The 23,457-nt window shown below is 42.2% G+C and overlaps 1 protein-coding gene across 4 annotated transcripts; it reads left to right on the forward strand.

The window, feature by feature from the left end:
* The first annotated feature begins 3,856 nt into the window (after positions 1 to 3,856).
* On the forward strand, positions 3,857 to 22,326 carry CHMP1B (charged multivesicular body protein 1B). 4 transcript variants are annotated; one of them, XM_074834828.1, is made up of 9 exons: positions 3,857 to 4,005; positions 6,467 to 6,564; positions 7,336 to 7,482; positions 8,165 to 8,233; positions 8,600 to 8,707; positions 9,712 to 9,755; positions 10,628 to 10,700; positions 11,738 to 11,805; positions 19,935 to 22,326. In XM_074834828.1, exons 1-8 carry the CDS (start codon positions 3,990 to 3,992, stop codon positions 11,780 to 11,782), a joined length of 600 nt encoding a protein of 199 aa, XP_074690929.1. In that variant the 5' UTR covers positions 3,857 to 3,989; the 3' UTR covers positions 11,783 to 11,805; positions 19,935 to 22,326. The 4 variants fall into 4 exon arrangements, with proteins under 4 accessions (XP_074690929.1, XP_074690927.1, XP_074690928.1 ...); XM_074834826.1 differs by lacking the exon at positions 19,935 to 22,326 and adding an exon at positions 12,535 to 15,364; XM_074834827.1 differs by lacking the exon at positions 19,935 to 22,326 and adding an exon at positions 14,767 to 15,364.
* The last annotated feature ends 1,131 nt before the right edge of the window (positions 22,327 to 23,457 follow it).

A 23,457-nucleotide genomic window follows, 5' to 3' on the forward strand; every position in this document is an offset into this window, starting at 1 on the left:
ATAGTTCTTTAATTAAAAGCTGGAGGCAATCAGAAATACATTCTCTTAAAGTGATTTGAAGGGTGAAAAAAGCCCTTCAGCTAACGATATGCTTGTGAACTTTATTTTTGGAAGTTCTGTTCCTATAATTATGTTCTATCTCACAGTAAATTCAAAGGCAGAAGATCTTATTTTCTCACTCTTTTCCGGGTGTTGAACAGTTTAGTAGATATGATGAATGCTGTTGTCATTTTGTTCTTTCTTTTTTGGAGAAGTGGGGTTTGGGTCGTTGTCTTAGAAGAGGTCTGTGCATAAAGTTATGCTGTTGTTAAAATATAATAAATGAGAGTCCTCCTTAGCTCTTTCAAAATTATTGATTCAGATGCTCAATCTTTTAATGATTAGACATCGCAGCACTTACATTAACAACTTCTGTCTGAAAGATACACCATCAGGAAAAAACCTGCATCTCAGGCTATCGGAGTGACTCAGCAAGGTGACTCAAGAAAATAATTTAACGTGCTAGAGGAATTACCACTTATTAAAGCGGATTGTCACGAGCTTGTAAAATGGCATCTCCAGCAACTCAAGAGTGAACACAACTCACGTTTGATCTTTGTGTTCCAAGTGGCCCAAAGAGAAATGTTGCACACTTAGTGGGGTATCTTCTACTTAGGTATACCGAAATATGTGCAACAAACTGCAGAATTCTGGAACTTTTTGATAAATATGATAAAAATACAGTTTGGTATCAATCTTGTGCTAAAGGTTTTATATAGGTCACCCTCAGTGCTCTAAAGAAGATTAAAGTCTCTGTTCTTCAGAACATAAACCTTGTTCCTGTGAACATTTGCACTAACTGCGAGGCAGTGAAAGTTCTTCCAGCAACTCCAGTGGGTGTTAAATCAGTGGCTTTTTTCAGGTTATTTTGCTTTTTTTCAATGTATTAAAATTCTGCAACTTAGTCTAGTTCTGTTCTGCTCAGCCTCAAAGGGAAGAGCAGAGATTGCACTATCCCAGAATAGCCTACAGCTGCAGGTAGGACATACTGCGGGGAATTCAGGGGAGGGACGCAAAATTTATAGAAATACTGCGTGGGATTTACAGTTCATTTGCATAGCTTCATGGAATAACATTCTGCTTCCTTTGAAAAGTAATTCCACCAGTTTCCTTTGCTATTGGAAGACAAGAAAGGGTAGCAACAGAAAAATCTGATATTACCAGTTTTCAATGTTTCCTCAGCGCATCAGAATTTTACATTATTTGCTTGTCAAGTTTAAGAGTTATTATCACTAAAAAAATATTACAGTATATTAATACTGTATTTCATTATAATTGAAATGAAACTTAACACCATATCCTCAGAGGGGATAATCTTAAAAAAAGAACAGAATATTTTAATTAAATTATAAATAAATTATAGGTAAGGCCAATACAAAACTTGAGTCTATGTTATCCTTCCCCTCCGTATATCAAGATTTCATGTATGTGCACGCCTGTATAGACACAAATACCTACTGTGCTGTACAGTAACCTAGCTTTAGCGAAAAATGCAGTAGCATAAACTATAGCACTATGCAGCAGTTGAACACATCTTTGTCTTTAAACTTCTGAATCGGTCCCATTGCACTTTTGGTTTGGTTGAAGGTTGTTTACAGAAGCTTAAATACATTTTAAGGTTTGGTGAGCCAAGGAGATGATACTTAGCAACAGGTAGAAAAAAAATACGGGTATAATGTGCTTCCCTGCCTCCTTAGTATGGTTACGTACCTTGTTGATTTTATATTTTGCTAATAAAAACATAAATATATTTTATATTAATCCCTCTTGATATAAATAAAAATATTCTGAGCTATTTTGAAACTCGGCATGTAGCATTTTTGTATCAGAATCTAACTGGAAATAGCAAATCATCATTTTTAGGTATTTTTCCAGGGAGAAAAAAAGAAGGCATATCTAATCAACTTTTCCATCTTTTCCAAACCAAATAAATATGATCCTGATTTTTTAACAAATACTTATCTGATATTTTCAAATCTTGAGTTTAAATTCTCACTAGTAAGATCCTCACTCCTCAGTTAGTATTATTACATGCTTAAATTTACACACAATGAGTTGGTTTATTAGCACCCATGGGATGACAAAGTGCCCATCATTAAGCCTGTACGTAAGGGTCTACGGGACTGGGGCTTTAAATTACATCTCCTTACACCAGGGATCCCATTTGATTTTGGTTTAGGCCATGTTTAGCGGGGATGTTATTTAAACTGGGGATGAACAGTGAGGTGGCAAACTTTGCTCAGGTATGTTCTTGGTAGAAAGTTGATTGTGAAGAGCTGCAGATAGTGACTGACTGGGCAAAAAATCCCAGATTAAATTCAGTGCAGATAGTGCAGTGATGAACATGGAGAAAAAAAATCTCACAAATAAAACAGAGGTTCTGAGCCGCCTGTTACCATTCAAGGACAAGTGGTGGGTTATGATGAAACTGAACCTCTGTGAAGGAATGGAGAACAAAACAGAAAACAATATTATCAACACAACCAACACAATTCTATATGAAGCCGTTTCTCTGCAGGAAATGAACCATGGAAAATGCTTGTAATGAAGAAAGACTGAAAAAGAAAGGGCTAAGGGTGTTTTCTGGAAATTTCTATAGAATAATAAATGTCACGTAGAAGGTGAGTAGGGAATGATGGCTTACTGCCCCTCCTGATAATTGAGATGCTTTAACTCACCTTGCAAGAGCAAGTTCAAAGCCAACAGCAGTAACTTCCCACAACACACTGAAACGGTTTAACAGAGGATGTTTAGAATGTTGGCATTTTTCACAAATCTGAAGCCCTAAGTGTAAAACGCATCAAGCCATTTAATTCGGGATGGCGCGGAAATGCATGGCTCAGGATGTACCTTTATCACCCATTTTGGGACGCTTGGAGCGGCCGCAGGGGAAGTGTCACTCCGTGCTCACCCCGTCCTTCCGCTGCTCTCCAGACCCCTGCCCGCAGCCAGCCAGCCCTGGGTACAGCGTCGCCTCTTACAGTCACAGAATCATCTCACTTGGAAAAGACCTTGAAGGTCATCTAGTCCAACCACTAACCTAATTCCTATGGTATTGATCATCATGGGGATGCACACGTGAGCAGTTCAGTCATACATATATATATATATCTCAGATCTAGAACTTTATGTATCAGTATCTCTCCTCAAAAAGTTATGAATATACTTTGCGTTTTTTCCTTAAGGACTCCTAACATCTCACTCTGTGAAATGCACTAATAACTCACTTAAGTTGCTACAGTTGCTCTAGACATACTTTAAGTGGCCCTCAAATGCTACAAAGCAAAACTTACTGTTCTTAATGTCTTTATAAACGGGAGCTAAAGCTGCTGCCAGAAAAAATAGTTTTTATCTGCTGGTGCTTCCAGGTTGTGGGCGCACAGCACCCAAAACCCTCACACCACCGTCCCACACGTTCCCTTCCAACCCTACGGCATCTGTGCTTTGCGGTTGTGCTTTTTCACTGCAGGCAGAGCGGCTGCTTCCCCGCCGACGCTCCCAGCACCGCCGGGCCCGCTGCTGCTGAGGGACCCTCCACGCCAGCCCTCACGGCGGCCGAGCCCGGCAAGCGGCCGGTCGCGGGGAGCTGGTAGAGCCGCTTGAGGGAGGCGGAAGGAGCGGGGCCATGGCGGCGGGGCGGGGGGGAGCTGACAGAACCGGCCGAGGGGCCGCGGCCATGGCGGGGAGGAGGGAAAACTGAGGGAGCGCGCGCACAGCCCCCCCTGAGGCGCCCAGCGGCCGCGCGCGCTCCCGCTCCCGCCCCGTGACCGGCAGGCGGCGCCCCGCGCATGCGCGCTCCCGCCCCGGCGCGGCTGCGCGGAGCGGACCGGGGGTGGCCGGAAGCCGGAGCCGCGAGGACGCCGAACCGGGGAGGGGGGGCGCAGCGCCGGTTGTAGCGTCGCGTTTCCGCCGCCCGGCCGGGCCGGAGCGCCGCGGAGCCGCCCGTCGCCATGTCCAACATGGAGAGTATCCTCGGGGCGCGGGTCTGGGCCGTGCGCCCCCGCCGTGAGGGGCGGGGAGGGGGCTGGCGGCGCGGAGGCCGTTCCTTCAGGAGGCCTGGCGGGTGTCGGCCCTCACGGGGTTGGGGGCCAGTTGAGGTGGGAGCCGGCGCTTCTGGGGTCGGTGCTTGCTTGGGGGCGGCAGGTGAGGCCTCTCCGCCCGGGGAGCAGCCACCGGGTGCGGTGGGAAGGGGGAAGCGAGTCCCTTCCCTCATTGTGGCGGTGGGGGGGGCAGGGGCCTCGCTTCAGGGGGGCCTTCTCCAGGAGGGGGAGGAGGAGGGTTGAGGGGCTGGGTGTGACTGAAGGGCGCTGTGCTTTCTGAATTTGGGGATTGCCCCCCCCCCCCCCCCCCCCCGCATGGGTGGGGGAGGAAATGGGAAGCTCAGATTTTCTTGCCAACTTTAACTGGGGAGCGAGGCAGGGGGAAGGCGGTGTCGCCGCTTCCAGGGCTGTGATGCACGGAGGGACAGCCTAGTCCCTGAGGCACAAAAACCAATTTACAGTGTAGAGCAGCGCAGTTTGTGCAGCAGGGGCGTCTGACACGCCGCACATCCAGTGCTGGGTGTAAACTGGGGTGCTGTCAGCAAGGCGAACTCATCAGTTGTCCCCCAAACAGCAACCACGGTCAGCTGAACAAACCCTGGTGTTGAAAACAAGTTATGCGCAGGGAAAACCCTTATGGGCAAATTTAAACTTTCTTGCTGTATCTTAACATAACGGGGGCAAAAAAGGCTTAAAGGTTGCAGAGGTCTTGGGGTGGTTGAGATGTGCTGGCAGTGCTCGGTGTTGCCGGTTGTTGTGGGAGTGCTGGGCAGGTGACTCTGAGTCACCGTTAATGGTGGAAGTTTAGTTTCGCTTGGTTATGGCACGTTGAGAAAGACGCTTCGAGGGAGGAGCTAGTATGTGCTCGTCATGGGGTGGAAGAGCTCTGGAGGTGGCAGGGTGAGCTGTTTTAATGTCAAAAGTGCGTGCCTCAAGTGAGTAACTGAGGAAGTTACTTCGAAATAAACTGCTCTGAAACGCTGTTTCAGTGCAATTGATGTAAATAGTTGGTGCTGCGTTTCACACAGCTATTCTGGTCTCTGACCTGAAGTCTACTTCAGTGAACAATCTGAAAGTATTTTCCTGTTTGGTAAATGACCTAATCTGTGGCTCAGTGCAGTACACATTGCTGCAGAAAGGGGTGATGACCCAGATTTTAAAGGAAAAAAGTACAAATACAAGCAGTAATTTTAGTGTTAACAGCTACCTTAATGAATATCCTAGATGTATAGCACAGCTGTTACCTTTTTGTAGCCTGTAACAATTACATCAACAGGCTTCCTAATGTCTTCAGGTTGCTGACAGAGCTCTAAGATGCATGGCTGGACTTTAAAGGAAAACAAACACTTTGGAATAATTTACATACTTGAAATATTAAAGAACCCTTAAGTACCTCATAACGTTTAGCTTTATGTGCTTCCACTTAACTGTTAAGCATCTGAATACTTGCTGCATCTTCCTCTTGGGATATCAAAAGGTGGCGCAAAGGAAGCCTCTAAAGCTTTGTACTTCCGTTTTGTTTGAGAGAGACTGATATAACTTGGAAGCTTTCATCAACAGTGTTTTAAGAGTATGGGGTTTTAATTGTTATTTTTACAGCATGTACTTTCTCTGTCAGTAACAGTTTAATGCTGTCACTCAAAGTCACTATGAAGGCTTGTTCTACTGTCTTAGAGCTTTCAGCTTAAGCAGGACTTGAACTTTTTGCAAAGTTTCTCTTGCTGACTTAAGTATTCTTTCCCCAAAAGTCAGATGACGGAGCTGGCGGGGCCCCTGGAATCGCTCCCATCACCCAGGGCTGGGAGGGGTGCTCTGTGAAGAAGCTGCCTGAGGGATTTAAACCCGAGATCACGCTGTGGCTTGAAAGGGCAGCCCTGCCTTGTGGTTTGTACCCGGGCATGGTCAGCCAAGCCAGTTTGCTGTTATTACACTGCTAATTTGTCTTGTTATTCCTCAGTGGCTTTTTTTTTGGATGGGGAGGTTCCAGGCAGGCCAGTAAACTGCTCTTCATTTCACTGGGAGTCGAGGGCTCGGGGTGTGTGAGTGAAAGTAGCTGGCAGAGTAGGGCTTTCATTTCTCTTGGGGGATGTTTGGTTCGTTGTATTTATCAGTCTGAAACAGGTCTGATGTTAAAAGGAACCAGTTCGGGATCTGAATTTATTTTTTATGACCTTGCATCTTAGAACCTAGATGGTAAGTGGGATTATAATTGTAAAGCAGCTTGGTAGGTCTCCTTATTGTGTGAATTTCAAGGGCTTACTTAAATAACATTTTCCAAGTTTAATATCACTAATGGGGAAACACAGTATATGCTAGATTTGGTAGTACTTCGAACAGGAGAGCAATATACTAGAGTGAAAGGATTGAACCCTTAACTCATGCTGCAGAACACCTGTTTAATTTGAAGTTTGCTGCAAAGGAGCTCAACAGGAACTCAAAAAAATGTGACAAAGAAGAAAAGGCTGAGAAAGCTAAAATTAAGAAGGTAAGCAGTGAGTCTGAAACAAACTCTTTAGATCTGTTTACATATTACAGCAGGAAAATATCTGGTGTTTTTACCATTTTCCTGGTGTGCATGCTAATAATACTGTGGTAGATGCTTGCGATTTAAAATATAAGGCTATAAATCTTTCCTTTACTAATAAATGTGAGGATACATTCTTGTGTATCCTCTTGTATGGCATTTGCTTCCTGAGAAGATTGTCTTGTATGTGTTTCATTACAGATTGTTGTTCTCAAAGTTAAAAATATGTAATCTTAATGTTTCTCATCTTGTGTTAAAAGGGCTTATGAAAAGAAACTTTAAAATAGTTTTGGTGTCTTTGAAGTAGTAGAGAGAGAGAGACTAAATTTATTTGACTGTATTTTTGTCCATGAGATACAACCATACCAACTGTATCTGTGTTTGGGTCTTGATAGTGAAAACATCTTTAGAAATGAGAAAATTACATTTCTGTAACTTTGTAAAACCTCCTACTTGAAGTGCGTGCTAGATGCCTTGGGAAGAAGTTAGGGGTTCACATTCTGAAAAAGTTTGAGAAGTATTGGAGGAGTAGGAAGGGGTTTATTTTCTCTTTTAATAGAAAAGATACTGTGATGAATCACAGAATCATCTAGGTTGGAAAAGACCTTGAAGATCATCTAGTCCAGCCATAATTTATGCTTATTTGAAAAATTAAATAGGCTATTGAGAAATCGTTTACAGGAGCAAGGCAGGTTAAAATGCTTTTTTCTTTTTTTTTTTTTTTTTCAACAGGCAATTCAGAAGGGTAACATGGAAGTCGCACGAATACACGCGGAGAATGCAATCCGCCAGAAGAATCAAGCCATCAACTTCTTGCGCATGAGTGCCAGGGTAGACGCTGTAGCCGCCAGAGTTCAGACTGCAGTGACAATGGGCAAGGTAAGCCTGTTTTCGCAAATCTGCTGCAAAGATGAAACCCGTGATCTTCTTGGAAGTGACTTAATTCTGTCTGTAATGAGCTGAAAAGTTTCAGTTTTGGTTTCAGATGTAGCCAGTAGTAAATCGAGTACTGGGATCCCCTGGCAGCTGGTCTTTACTATGTTTTGTAGCTTATAACTTCTGTTAGCTGTTATTACTCATGCCTGTAAGGATACAGTGTGTTTTTCAGGTTATACTGTTAAGATTATTTTGCAAAAATAGTGCTCCCCTTCCGAAGACATAAAGTCATGACATAGAAGTTGTGATTCCAGAAATCTTTTTTAGCTTGGGTGGTTTTTTAAGGTATGCTACTGCTCTTCAGCCAGAGAGTTTATTCCGCCATGTGATCTGTATACCAAATATATCCCTTAACTTTTGACAGGTCTCAAGACCCACAAAAGGTAATGCTGTATACACCTTAGGTTTCAGTGAATTTCAGCTCAGAATGTATATTTGAAGTCGTTGAGTTAATTTATAGAATTTGAAATTATATAAGCTCTAAGAAAAAGTGGCGTTCTAGATGGCAATAGCGTGTGCCCTACTGTTTGATACTGTAGAAACTCTGTGGCTAGCGATAAGAGAGCTTGGTAAGAAACTGCTTGTTTTTCTTTCTTTGTAATGATTTTCCTTTACTTCATTTCAGGTAACGAAGTCAATGGCAGGAGTAGTTAAGTCTATGGATGCCACACTGAAGAGCATGAACTTGGAAAAGGTAAAGAGGCTTACTTTTCTTGGAGCTGCACATCAGAAGCAGAAAGGGCAATGGACAGACATTGTAAAAAGGGAGGTTCCAATCAAGAGAAAAAGTTTTGTGGTAACGTTGGTAGATCCTGGAACAGGATGCCCAGTGTGGTTGTACAGTGCTCAGAAATGGAGATGCTCAGAACTTTGACCAGGCAGGGCCCTGACCAACCTGCTGGAACTGCAGTTAGATCAGCTTCAAAGCTGACACCGGGAGGGGAGGGGGACAACTTCTGATCTCCAGGAGCCACTTGGCCTTGTAGTGTGATTCTGTGTTTGCCAGTTGAGATATAGTTCTCATCTGCAGATCTTTGATTTCACTGGTATTTTTTTATAGATATCTGCACTAATGGATAAATTTGAGCATCAGTTTGAAACACTAGACGTTCAGACACAACAGATGGAAGACACAATGAGCAACACTACTACGCTAACGACGCCACAAGTAAGAATAGTAAATTTTTCTTTAAAAAGGTGATCTTAAATTGTGTGTCTAAACTGTATGGAAATGCCTGATTCCCTTCTTTCTGCCCACTTTGAGACATAGCAGCAACTGGAGCCTTTTCACTTGTGCTTTGTGCTTCTTTGTGATGAAGAGACTATTTCAAATCAGTCACAAGTACAGAGGATCACATAGATGTATTTTAGTCTGTTTCACTCTTATAACAGGATTATTTTATATTACAGCTTGAAAACTTTAACCCTCCTACTGAATCAGCAGCGTTTTGATGAGTTCTTAATGAGTTCTGAACCAGAAGATACTACATCGTTAGTTATCGAAGCAGAATATGCTGTGAGAAAATCAGTAGTTCTAACTTGCTGATATTAACAAAAGGACAGTAGTCACCAGCAAATTAGTAGTAGTATATGCAATGAAAAGGTAGTTAGCTACCTACTTGCAATTTATTTACTAAAATAAATCTTTAAACAATGCTTGGCATAGTTAAGAATTCCTAGCAACTGTCCCTTTGTGCTATTCCACAAGGAGCTAAACGTGCTATTCCAAGGGAAGTTTTGTCAGAGAGAGAAATTTACTAGAGATTGTGCTTTGTAAATAAAATAAACAAACTAACCTAAACCCAAATCCAATAAATCAAATCTGTTGGAGATGGGCTTTTTTCCGTGTTGTGCAAAGCAGTGTTTTAGCAGCTAATAATCAACACTTGAAATACTCAAGTATATGTTTGGGGTTTTTTACAGGTAAGTTTAATTCTTTAGAAGCATTATTTCAGAAGCTAGAGTTCAGTTAATGGGATTTTAACAGGCTGAGCACCTCTACGCATTATTTTTGAGTTCGTACGGGGCCCTCTGGTGGTTAAGCACAAAAATGCTCTGTAAAAGGTCTTTAAATCAGTTTTGTTAAAATATTTTCTGTTCTCTCAAGATTTAACAGAAGAGGTTGCCATAAACTACAATATGCAACAATCAATTTTGTTTTCTTTGCTCTAGAACCAAGTGGATATGCTTCTACAAGAAATGGCAGATGAAGCAGGGTAGGTAAAATTTTGAGTGACTATTTTTTGAATAAATCCTGGTTCCAGCAACCCTTCCTGGTTAACTTGAAGGTCACATACCCTTGTTTTATATGTGTCTCTTGGAAGCAGAGAAGAATCACCGTTTTCCTTTCACCTCTGGACATCACTCTCGTAGTTAAGTTGCCAGTATTTCGCTCTGGTTTTACTCAAAGCTGCTGTGAATGTCAGGATGCAGGGGTGGTTGTGCAAAAGCCTTAAATCATACATCACTTGTCATGTCAGGATGGCGTTTTATTATTTACTTGGATTAGCTTTAGCCTTAGCAATCCTTGCGATATTTCTCCACACTTTTCCTCTTTTTTCCCCCTCTTACCACATTAAAACTTCCTGTAGTTCTGCTTTCACAAGCTAGACGTTGCAAAACAGTTCATCGTGATATTTAAGCCTTTGGGGATATGCTGAATTATTTCAGAGAATTTTCCTTGCCTTCTTGGTGATGTATAAGATGGAAATGTCACTCCATTGGCTTGAGGATAAATACTTTTTCCAAATTTTTTAGTAAAGCACTTTTTTTTACGAGTGACCTTTTTGTTATTCGTGTGTATGCCCTGTCTGATACACCTCTGTTAAACAGCAATCTTCCTCAGTCCTGATTAAGCAGAATTCATTTAGCTATTGCTAGTTATAATATATGATAAGTATATATAGTTGTTGTCTTGGTAATGAGTCAAATTTACTAATTAACTTGTCTAGCTAGCTGGAGTACAGCATTCATGGGATGCTGGTGGCCTCATGCTCTCTCAGGGTTCTTCTGCTTGTCAGTTACTGTGCTTCTTCCTTTAGCCATGTATGCCTGACTTGGGGTTTTTTGTTTTGTTTTCTCCTGTTAGTCTTGATCTGAACATGGAACTACCTCAGGGACAGACAGGTTCTGTTGGTACAAGTGTTGCCTCAGCAGAACAGGTAAGCATTGCATTCAGTTGAAATCAGTGTTTTCTAGAGAAATATGGTATGGGAATTAATGCTTCGCTTGGTCAAAACAGGCTTGCTAAATTGTAATTAGATTTTAGCTGTCCAAAAGAAATAGCGTCTAGTTAAAACAGTCTTGCAGTCAAAATAATTTTAACAGTACATTTGTCTGCTTAGTAAATCCAGAAAGTGTAGATGTTTCAGGTGTACTTTTTGCATGGTTATTTTACAGAGTTCCAAACAGCTGACTCTTCTACCTACTCCAAATTTAATGAACCCAGCCATTTCCCATAGCATACACAAGACCCTTGGGGTTTTTTTCCCCTTTAATGTGTGAAAGGTCTCGCGGGACTAGTGCAAAGGATTCCACGTGCACTCTAGGTAGATAGCTTAGAATTTCTTGTGCATGGGCAGATCCTGATGTCAAGGTTGTGCAGATCTGTTGGTGAGTTGCTTTTCCCATTCTAGGGGAATATATTTGAGGGAATGGAAAGAGAACAGTTCATTTCTGTCATCCTGTCTTTGTGGAGAAGGCTTTAGTGAGTCTCATCTTAACTGACCAATCTTTGGGAAGGCCCAAGTACCCAACATTCTTTGAAAAGTTCAGTTTCACCTTGTACCAGGCCCCCTAAAAGAGTTCGACCTGCTGCTCCCTGGCTGTAGCAGTTCAGCTGGATACCAGCCTTGGTCAGTCAAGGCTGCATCTGAATAAAGATGCAGTTCTCCAAGAGCTGATTTGCACTTGCAAAGATGATACATTAAAAAGAAAACCCTAAACCAACCATATCTCTACTTGCTGTGTTCTGAAACTCCTTCCTAGGTACCCACTGCTGGAGATAAAATGGCTGCACAGACCTGTGGTCTCACCTGGTACAGCCCTTCTTGAGGTCTTGAGCAAATCTTGTTAAGGCTTGTACATGAAAGAATTTCACATCCTCTGCACATGAGATTGCTTGACCGTTGCAGAACATTGCAAAAATTAATTTTCATGTTACTGATAGCCAGTTTCTTTGTGTTTTACAATTCTGCAGGATGAGCTGTCACAGAGACTGGCCCGCCTTCGTGATCAAGTTTAAGTTAAACGGAGCTATGGTTCTTTGTACGTGCTTTCAAAACACCCTTTCTGTACCTAACCCTTCACTACACTAGAAAGGTGTATGCAGTATGGCTTCAGTGTTTGAATATTTCTAACATAGGGTGCTTCACTCCTAGCTTGCTACTCTTTCTAAAATACATGGAGTAACCCAAAAATGTCAGCTCTTTAATGTCCTTTTCTGTACGTTTTGAAGCTGATATATTTTTTTGCAAGCTTTTTTCACAAAATCAAGTTGATATTCTAAGTCAGCTAGTAATGTTGGTACATTCTAGCTAGAAGAAAAGCCGTGTGTCATTGATATATATTTTAAATTATGCAGTGATTTTTTTTTTTTTTTTTTAAATTATGAGAACTGTTTATGGTTGGAGAACTGATATGTTCAGTTCAGATGATTGTTGTAGATAACTTTCTTAGGCAGCCAAACTTCTGAAACGTGCAATGGTGGACAGTGTGAACTTCATGGAAAGTATGCTTAAAACAAATAAGGGGACTTCAGTCTGAATTTTTTAGTCTTTTAAAGCTATGGTAATAGTGCTGAAATTGGTGATTTAGTTGAAAAAATGAGTTCCCAAAAGCTGTTTTCATATAATTGGGAACTTGTACTGTGTCACCCCTTTAGTACAGGAGGAATAAAATCTATTTTTCAACTCTCTGTCAGTTCTGTTGAGTATTGCAGCTTGCTTGTTGTGTAACATCAGGTGCTGTAGCTTCTCCGTTTTGCTTTCTTCTCAGTATCCTGGGTGCAGGCAGTGATGCCGCTCACACCTCTGTTCTGCCAACATCTAGTTCCTGTTCACAGGGGCCTCATGCTCTCCATTTTTATAGATTCAAGCTGAGAAGCCTTATATGAAGTAACTGAAGCCTGCTTTTCTGCACTCCTCCTCACTCCATCTTTTTGTCACTTTTTTATATGTAAAAACAAGCCTTGTGATGCAGTTCAGTGTTCTTCCATATATGAAAAATACAGAAGTGCTCTTCCTCAGGTTCACATCTTCACAGTCCTCCCTTCGTGGGTCGAGGTCCCAGCCCTGTCTTCTCTAAGCAGGGCACTCCCTTAGCTCAACTCTTCCTCCTCTGCACCTCACAGCAGGTGGGGTGTGGATAAGCAGCGTAGGCCAGCTCAGTCAAAGGGAGTTCTGCTGGATTAAGAACAGCCACATTTATTTTTTAAGGTATAATGTTGCTCTCTGCAGATAAAATGCCATGATCTGTAATACTGCAGTTGTATGGAGAAGCTGGTTTGTTTTAGTGATCCCTTTCTACCCCTGCACAGTAAGAGAATCTACTGTCTGCGTTCAGTAGCTTCAAACTTGCTGCAGTTGTGAAGTAAAGAAATGGTTGTAGAAATTTGTAGCTGAGACTACTTGTGATGTGTTGTCATAAACAGTGATGTTAAAATTCTTTGACTTCTTGGGCTCATCTTTTTGTTTTTTCTTTGTAGGGGTGAGGAAAGGTGTGAAGCACTAGACTTGGAATTAGTTCTTAATTTGCTGGTGTTCAGGATCATGTGGGTTTTCCAGTGGTGGGGAAATACTTAAGTAAAAAAATACTTCACTTTTTTAGTCAAGCAGAATTTTTTCAGTGAAAATGCTGAAATGTTTCAGAGCAGTTTCAAACTGCATTTTGAATGTGTTACTCAAATCACTTTGAAGGTTTAGCAGAATGTTACATACTGAAGTATTCAAGGCTACTGTATAAATAAGGAAAATAAGATAGACAAAACAACCTAAAATGTTGTGGAATTGTCTCTCTCTCACTGGCAGCCTAAACTAAAACAATTTGTTTAAAATAGGGTCTTTTCACTTGTTTACATTTATTTTCAATGCAGCTTTCTCTCAAACACCTTGAACGTTCTTCCTGTAAATTGCAAGGTGTTTAAAAACCATGTCCTCACAGCTGTAGTCTTGGTACAATTCTTTCAAATTATTAATAAAACACCTTAGGAAGGGGGCTATATATGACTCTTTCTTTTTTTTTTTTTTTTTTTTGTCTTCTCTGGCTCCTTCTGGACAAAACATAATGGTATATCTATGCAACCAGGTTACCCACAACTGTGGTAACTGCTTGTGTGTGTGCCTTTGCCTTGCTGAACTTATGTCATTTTTTTGATAGTCAGTTACTTCATATCACGATAGGATTGGAAACTTACTGTTGTGTAATAAATCCACATCTGAGTTTACTTTGTGGCTGCTTGTTGATGGAGCTGTACCATAAAGCACTGAGGTTTTCAGTTTTTGATATTAGACAACTTCAGCTAGCTTGCCTGGCTTATTTTAATGTTAAAGATTATGCTGCTTTTAGACTGTTCCTGGCTATTCTTCAACTATTTGAGGGGGTAGACAGCAATTCTGAGATCCCGTGTGTTTGATTTTCGGAGTATGTTGTCTTGCTGTGAGCCTTGGGGCTTTGGAGGAATTTAAAAATAAAGGGAGATGAGACCGATTAGATTGCTGCAAAGTAAATGTTAAATAAGCTTATCTGACTGGCTATACACAGCCTGTTTCATAGTTTTGATCTTATCCCAGGCTTGCTAACTCCAGTACCAGAATAGATTACCAGTATCATTTTTTAAAAGCGATTAACAAACATAAAGGCTTGATTGACATAATTAATGTACCTCTGTGGGACCATGATACAAAAAGGTGAGCAGGCTTAGCTGACTTGGGGTAGAAAGACGTGTTTGAAACAAAGAATTTTTGCCCTGCTGACTTTACTCTGAGAATTGCTGCGTATTACAGCAGGACCAGGATTTTGTACTGGCTGCTTCTGTGTACAGAGCTCCTGCCCTCTCCTGGGGAGAATTTATTTCTCTCTGGAAGCACTTGTGGATGAGAGCTGGCGTTTAGAAAGTTTTTAACAGTTACATTTTTAATGTATATGTTTTTCTCAAGTCTTTTGGAAATGCTTAAAACTGGAAGTTACTCTTAGGGCAATATTTGAGTTTCACATCCTTCCTCCATTCAGGCTCTCCTCAAAACATTTGCTCTTTTCTGAAGAACTGGCTCCTCACTCCTACACTGCTGGTGTTTCTCCTCAGTTGACTGTGTGTGTAGAAGTTCATTTCATGTTAAATAAATGGTATGTGCTTTTATGTAACCTTATTGGCAGATGATATTTCAATATTTATGATTCTGAGCAGGCACATCTAAAGTGAAACGTTGCTTGAGATGTTGCAAGATGGTATTGCTTGACATTTTTTTTCCTCGGTTACTAAAACTGCTAGTGTACGGTAGCATTAGCCTTCATCTGAATTCCAGAAAAAGCCATGAAGACCTTCAGATGAAAGGAGAGGGAAGGAAAGGAAGAACAAGAACTTTCTTGGTTGCAATGGGATAAACTGATCAAGTCGCCTTTGTGGAGATCCTCAGAGCCAAAAAATAGTGAGATTTTGTTAAATATAATCAACAGTTGTGTACAGAAATAAATTCTGAAGCTGGTGACGTGTATAGAGAAGAGAATAATTTTTGTAGCTCTGGTAGAGTTCATTTTGAAAACTGCTTTATTGTATGGGACAATTTGTAAATGTAACTGCAAGTGGTAAATAAAATTGTACAGACACGTATTTCGGATGTGTTCCGAGGTTATATGGCTGTTGGCTGGCAGAGCACGGTACCTGGATAAACAGGCAGATGTCATGATGTCATCAATATTTTCCTGTGAGAACATAGTCAGAAAATTATGTCTTTGTGGAGACAAAATCAGAAGAAAGTGGGTATTATTGTGAAAGATTTGGGACAACAGCTTAGGGAGTGATTAACAACATAAAGTATTTAAAATTTTTTTTTTTTAAGATGTTTAGTGTGGAATGGAGTGTATCCCTCATGTTTAAACATCTGAGAGGGTTTCCTCTCCTTACCATATCCAGTAAGGGGTCGTGTGGAAAACTGGCAGGAGCTGGTGTGGTCTGGAGTTTGTCCTCCCCAGAGCTGAACACTTCCCGGTTTTATTTTCCCCTTCCATTGCTCTTTGGGAACCAGCAGAGGGAGCTTCAAGCTTTGTTTTTGCATAGGTCCTACATAAATTACTATTTTTTTTCAAATACTTAAAACAAAGAGGACTTTCACAGAGCCCTCACTAGCTGGTTGAAGGAACTGTGTCTCCTGTGGAACATTTGTTTCTGGGCAGTATCGCGTCTCAGTAGGACGTGCCTGTGTCAGGACTTTGATCCTTGCCTAAAAGCTGCTCTTGCAGGAAATAAAACCTGGAAATATGTTGCACAGGGCTGTCAGCTAATTTGTGCCAACATCTAGCCATTGGTGCTAAACGCACTTCAAAACGTTTCTTTGCTGTCTTCGGGCTTTAATTTTGAGAGCTACTGTTAAGAGTGTGATAGCAAATATCTTCTTGCTTAAAACTTGTTTTAAATTGTTTAGTTTTTAGTTAAGTCCTCTTGGGTTTCTTTAGCTGTTGTTCAGGTTTTGTCCTGTGATAATTCTGTTTTATACAGAAGGAAACGCACACTGTGTACTGATGGAAAATTTTAAGAGAAGATTTCGTTTTCTTACTAGAAGGGTTGCCCATGTTGAGATTTGATTTGATGAAGTACTCGCTTTGGCGTCAGGATTCTCCCTGTCCGTGTAGTGCATTGCATTTTTTTGTCTTTAGCGTTAGCATTCAGCTATTGCAAAGGCCTGGTCTGAACTAATGGCAGCATCCTGCTCAGTACTTTCTTTTTTCATCAACCAATATTTTTTCAATGAAATCCCAAGAAGGGTCAGTGGCCTTACTTGTATCGGAAGCAGCTCTCTTCATTACCATTCAAATAAAGGAAAAGCCTGATGCGAACAATCTGTAACTAATTTCAAGTGCCAATTGAGCCTTTTTAACTTGGAAGAAGATGCGGTGAGTGAGTGTTACAGGCTCTCACTTGACCTTTACTACTCTTTATTAAGAAAGTCATGCTGAATCAGCTGTGATACACCATTCGAGATAGAAAATCACTGGGCCATAGGATCCCAGCTCCTTCCCCTTCTTTGGAATGTCTTCCAACGGTGCCAGCTGCTGTGAGGAGCAGCCAGAACCAGACCATCTCGCAGCAGACAGGCTGCTTTCAGGCTCTTACCTAGACAAGGGTGATTCCAGAGGATAAAAGTACTTAAGTATCACCCATTTCTAATCTAAAAGGTGGTTTACTGTTGCCACGACCTGTGCATATTGCTTAGGATATTCTAAACTTGTTAGTTCTAAACTCCGAGTGAAACAATCTTTTTGTGAATGTCTAGAGCAATAAATGTTACATGCCAACTAATATGTGTATCTGACAAGATAATAATCAGCTTAATTTAATTTCCTTGCTATCTGATTCATAATTCTTTATTACAATCAATTTCTGTCAAAATGAGCTGTCAGGGAGAGTAAAACATTTTAGAACTTCCTTTAAAGCCACTCAATATTTTTTTATTTATTTTTTTAAGAATTCTTTCCTTTCTCAAAGATTAGTTTAACATAATCCTGGAGTCTATACAAATTATTTCACTTTGTTCTTATCACAGCCAAAACTTTGTTTCTCTTGCTACAAAATGGGTTAATACTGGAACCATTAAGCTCTATTGCTGTTGCTGGTGGTTTTTCAGCTCCAAGTACTCATGTGAAGCCCCACCATTTGGCTTGAAATGCGTAGTTGAAGCAGGCAGGCCCGTTCAGAGTGTTGTAAATTAGTTCCAGTCTCCAGGAGACTGCTGTAACTAACTGATATGACCTGGAAGTGGATAAAGTTCATAACAGTAAGATCAACTTTTCCTCTAGTAATTTGACAAATAGAGCCTTTTTTTTTTAAAGTTCCATGTAGGCTACATACCCCATTTATTCTTTTGTGATGGGCATCGTTTCCGCACTGAAGTGGCAACGATTTTCCAGATTTCTGCTGATTTGTATAGCAGGTGCCTTAATTTATTAAGGCAGAAGAAGGGAGAGATTCAACAGGAACAACAGAAAAAAGGGTTCCTGGCAGCAACCGTACATCAAAGTCGTTCCTTACCCAGTTACGTTGCTGTATTTGACTATCGCTTAAAAACTTGGTGCCTCTGTACAAAAGACATACTTCTAACAACCTCTCTGCAGAGATAGTTCTAGTTAAGGTAGCAGAAGTATGAATATATATTAGTGGTAATTATTACATGTAACAATGGCACTGCTTTTTCATCCAAATATTTTTAAAAATACATTGTACAGCAAAGGTTAGTACTTGCCAAACCCTGGGTTGTCTTGTGTATAGCATGTTTAAAGCAGCAAATATAGAATATTCCGGGTTCTCTTTCAAAGGTGGTTTTGTTGGAGTTTTACGATCTCAGCCTGTGGTTAGAGTATTAAATAGACCAGGTATTCCCAAGCTCTTCATAAAGATTTATGATGATGTCTGGGAAATCTGGATGTTTTCTCGGGATACTATTTACCGAACAGCACAAGTATTCCTCCTCCTGCTCCATAAAAGACGCGCAGGAAGGCCGGTGGTTTGCGGAGTCGCTGGATCTCATTTATTTTCTACAACCACACAGAAATTGGGAAATCTCAGTGTTTGGGGCTCGACTCTTGCAGAGTAAGTTGATGAAACAGGACCTGTGCAATGGTAGCTGTTAGAAACTCCGCATTTCAGTGCTTAGTTAATTTTATATGGATAATTTTAGGTGGTCACTGTAAGTAAATACATGCTGCTTTCTGTACGGGCAGTGATTTGGGGAGTTTCTTTGTGCACCTCTGCTCCCAGCCCCTTCCAAACTTGCATCCCATCCTTCCTCTCCCATCCCTGCCACCGACAAGTCTGTTGGGCTCTTCAATAATCTCACCATGAATATAAACTCACCAGCAGTGACTCAGGAGAGTCCAGTCTCCTATTTATTCGTGCTCTAGGGGGATGTGAACCTTGGTCTTCAAGGGTGAAAGGTTGAGGGATGTGTGTCTTGTTTACCTGTGCTTTGCAGATAATGTTTGCCTTTAATCTATTAAGCAGACACACCATTTTGTCCGGTGGCGTACAATGGGATCACTAACATGCTTAATTACTACCAAACCACATATGAGTGACCGACGCTAGCAGACGAGAAGAGTCAGAGTGCGGTTTGTCAGCCAGGAGGGGTTCAGCAAGGCTTCCCCCACCTCCCGTGTTTAATAGAAACATCTTTTAACAAGAGCGCTGCAATCTGTGCCTGATTTATCCACAGCTTCGGCGGTGGGTTAAAGTCATATTGGATGGTTTTCATATGAACCCTGAGTGATGGCTAAGGGGAAACCAGGTATTTACAAGTAGGAATGAGGAGATCCCAAGCTACCAATGGACTTGAAAATCCAAATTTTATTCTTTTGAACTTATTTTAAAAAAAAAAAAAAAAGGCCTATAGATGCACGGAGTTAATTCCACCACTGTAGCCACTGCTGCCTTTCAACACTTCCAAGGCTTTTCTCTTTACTGCAGCTGTTACACTTAGGCATTTGCATGTCGTTGTGTACCAAAGAAGACATTTGGACTTAATTTTTGGCACTGCTGCAGAACTATTGTATACATTAATCAGCCAAGGTATATGGCTCGGTACGTGCTACGCCAGGGCTGGTTCACAGACACAATAGAATGGAGAAGATACAGCAACACAGCTGCTAAACATATTTACCATTGCATAGTTAGTCACACTTGTGGAGTTTTAATTGAATTACCTTTGACAGTGAACAGCAAACCTGGTGGGTGATCTACTAAATTTAACTGATGAATGGGCTCCCTAAAATCAATTAGCATCCAGGGCTGTGAGCATGAACACATCCTGTCGCTCTGCGGGGACCAGAGCGGGATCAGAATGACAGCAGCAAATGTGAGACAAAGTGAAAGCATGCATCTCCTGCCGCTGCTGACCTCTGCTACCCACATGAAAGAAAAACAGGAGGCTAACAGGAGCTGAAAGAATCTGACAGTAAATCATTTAAGCTCTGTTTTGCAGAACTGATACAGGATGCTTCTAAACTGCTTGATTAATGCTGGGTAGTATATTAAAAGCAAGACGTGGCGGGGCAAGAAGGCTGCTGCCGAGTACCAGCTCTGCCTCGGTGCACCGAGCTGTGAGAAATACCGTCTATTCGCTTTATTATTTTTTAGATGTTCAAGGTAGTGGGTAGCTAAGAGGAATTAGCTGTCTTTTCTTTTGCTACAGTGATGGGGTCCTGTCTGTAGCCACGGAGAAGCCCTCAGTCTTCTGGATGGTTGGTTGTTATCTGAATAATCAACCGATGGCAAAATGCAGGCTGGAGGTTCCTCTGACCTTTGCCTCCGCGCAACCCGACTCCACGCACCGTTCAGCCGGAGCATGTAATGAGGTACAGATGCGACAGATAGGATAATTGAATACACACAGATATTTGAGGGACTTTCAGGTTGTGACAAACTGGTGAAGGCAGAAAACTCTTGATTGGGGACTGCTGTCTTTGGGTTTGGGGGTGGGTGGGAAGAGGGGAGGAAGAGGAGCAAACTGCGCGTTACCCTTCCTTTCACCTTGTTTTGCTGGACGACCAGATTAAGTGCTTCCTCGGGAGTACATCTATATGCAAACACTTGATTTATTTGCTTTGAATATTGTCTTAAGTGAAGACCCAGTTTGGACTATACCACATGTGAATTTTACTTCTTGTTATTGCTGAAATGAAAAGAAAATGTGTTGAGTTCAGTGAAACCCATACTGAAACCTGTCCAACAGCCCTTGCAGACACTTCCACGGGAGACTGCGATTCAAAACCTTGTTTTCTCTGGGGAGGTTCCTCCCCCGTGTCCACCTTCCCAGGCTGGTGCCCTGGGTACCACCTTATGGGATGTCCTGAAGTCCATGTAGGGCACAGGGGGGCTTTTCTTTCCTTGCCTTCATAAGAGGATAGCATGGAGAGTGTATTTTTAAGCAAAATGGTATTAAATAGTACTACTTAAGGAAATTTCTCAGGGGCTTGGCCCTCATGCACACCAGGCAGTGCTGGCAGAGGTGTCTCCAGGTAGTTGTTGGAGGTAAATAGGAGCACTGGGCTGGTGCTGTGTCCTCAGCCAAATCTTCATCTACTCACCCCGCGTTTCCCATGGGATCTGGGAGCCTGTCCAGTGTTAGCTTCTTGCAGGGTTGAAGTCATCCCTTCCCTCAAGGTAGACATCACCTTGCAGCACTGGGACATTGCTCTGGGAAAGGACAAAGCCAACAGCTCTCACTTGATACTTACTGAGAGAGAACACGGAGTCAGGAGGACACAGTTCTGGCTGAAGGTCTTCTTGGGCAGTCCCAGGTCTGCACATTGGGAACACATCTTGCCTGAGAATGCAGGTCCCCGCAGCCTCAGCCTGGTCTTAATGCCAGTTGGATTGAAGCCAACCAGAAGGTCTCATCACCTCCTAACAGCCAAAAACTCATCTGAACCCCTGGAGTTGTGCAGGCAGAAGGTGCAGCACCATTGCGACTGGGAGTGAATGTGGGCACGGCCACCGCGCTGAGCTCGTACAGAGAAATAATTCCCAGCATCTCTGCTGGGGTGGGAAGTGATCTATCCCCACCTTGCACGGAGGGTCCAAACCTCATGGGAGACATTTGACTGCAATCTCTCACAGCTGTGGGTGCCTTCTGAGCTGAAAATCTCTTGTGAGACTTGGCACGTCTTATACCTGGCTGTGGCGTTGGGAGAAGAGTGTGGTGTTTGGGCCAGACCTGGAAAATCCTCAGCCAGGGAGATGAGAGGAGATGGGACGAACACCATCGCGCTGCTCAGGAGCAAGGCCTGGAGCAACACCAGGCTGACTCCAAGTGCTTGACCTTTTTTTTGCAAATGTGACCTTTTTTTCCTGTAAAGTGCCAAAAAAAAAAAAAAAAAAGAAGAGGGTGATATCCAACATGCGCTGACACTCTGATGTTCTATAGAAATTACATTGTGCATAACACAAACATATTGTTAACTTAATTAATTTATAAACAAAGGGCTACTGCCCATGTGGACCCACACAGAACGTCCGGCGCTGTGTCCTCAGCACTTTCTCTTCTCCTTGCTTTCCTCCTTTTGGAGCCACCCCGAGGTTTCCCTCCAAAACCTGGCTGCTGGGTCGGCTCCTGCACAGCCCGAGACAAGGCCGTGCTGACAGCCGTGCTGCAGAGTTCAACTTCAAACACACCATTTTGTGGCCCATCCAAGTATTTGGCTTCAAGAGGAATACATGGGAACAAGGCTCCAAACACCCGGATCAATCCCCTCAATAAGATTTCATGCATTTTCAAATGGTATCCGTCTTGATTTGGAAAACAAAAAGCAAGGAAAAGACAACAGCTAAAAACCTTTCCAGTGCACAAAGTGAGAAATGTGGCTTTAATTTAGACAACTAATCGCTTCCAGCTGAACCAGCCATTAAAAACAGTTGAAGAATTACAATGTAAATAGATTAATGCAGACAAAGCAACATGTGCGCTGTTCCATGTCTTCTTGTTACCTACAAAATACTTGGGCAGTGACACACTGTTAGTCTAAGCCACTTGTTAGGTTCTGTGCTAATCAGCTAAAATTAAATAAACATGACTGATAAAAATGACTGTTGTGTTTGAAAATTGATGCACCAACAGAATTTACTCCAGGAGATAATTACAGATGATTAAGTAACAAAGAAATAATTCCTACAGCAAAGGGGGAAAGCCCGCATTGCAGGGAAGGGGCACGTCTTCGTGTGCCGTCCCTTTCTCTTGGAGGGGTGAGCCAAATCTGCAGGAAGGTCTACAGGTGAGCAGAAACCCTGAAGGAGCCTTTCTGCCCTGGGAGTCCCCAGTGACAGACTGAAAAAGGGCTGGAAAATCACTATTATGTTGTTGGAAGAGCACATACCTCGACTGTACCTCCAGCATCCCCTTTTCCCACCCAGGGCATTAATCTCTTCGGCTGGCCTTTGAAGTGCAAAGCATTGCATAGAAGTGCTCACAGGTGAACCATGTAAGTGATAAATATGATATGTTTCTAAATAATAATGTTAATTTAAAGAATTAAGCCGATTTCCTTTGTCATCAGAATGAGAGTAGATGAAGACTCATCTTCTAAAATGGAAAATAGCCTTCAGGTAGTCTTTTCTAAATATTCATTCTTGGAGCAATTTATTATTAGAATGATAATATTGACTGGAAGCCTAAGAAAGGGAGTGTTTTCCAAAATAAAGAATAAATGTGGGGGGTTTATTACATTATTTTTCTTCTCCACAAGGCCCGTTGGTAGGAGCTTTGTGGTAACAGAGACATACAAATGGCTGCCCGGCTGACAGACATAAATAAATGAAAAGTGTCATTTGCAAAGCGTGGGATCATAACGATGAAAACAAAAAGGCCCTCAATAGTCACAAATGAACTTTTCTTATTGCCTATAAGGCAACCTGCTCGTCAGGGGTGTGAGGAGCACGGTACGGTGGAGGAGCCGCGTTTCGGGTTGATGCGCTGAGGGATCTGGTGGAGTTGGGAACGGTCAGTGTGAGGTTCATGGTTGGACTGGAGGAGCTTCAAGGGCTTTTCCAACCGAGATGACTCTGTGATACTGTGATTCTGTATCCCGGTGCTGGGCTCTTACAGGACTGACAGCCCACTGAGGTGGGTATTTCCAGAAAAGCTCTGTGCAAAATAGATTTTTAACCAAGAGGCCAACACCCTCCGCTTCTCTCCCTAACGCCTTCCCAAGGGGCCCGCT

Source organism: Strix aluco, chromosome 10 (genome assembly GCF_031877795.1).
Source record: "Strix aluco isolate bStrAlu1 chromosome 10, bStrAlu1.hap1, whole genome shotgun sequence".
Taxonomy (NCBI): Eukaryota; Metazoa; Chordata; class Aves; order Strigiformes; family Strigidae; genus Strix; species Strix aluco.

Excerpts from the sequence above, each read along its gene's own strand:
- CHMP1B (XM_074834828.1), top strand. Across the intron at positions 8,708-9,711 it reads CTACGCTAACGACGCCACAA|AACCAAGTGGATATGCTTCT; the intron begins GTAAGAATAGTA and ends TCTTTGCTCTAG. Across the intron at positions 9,756-10,627 it reads GAAATGGCAGATGAAGCAGG|TCTTGATCTGAACATGGAAC; the intron begins GTAGGTAAAATT and ends TTCTCCTGTTAG.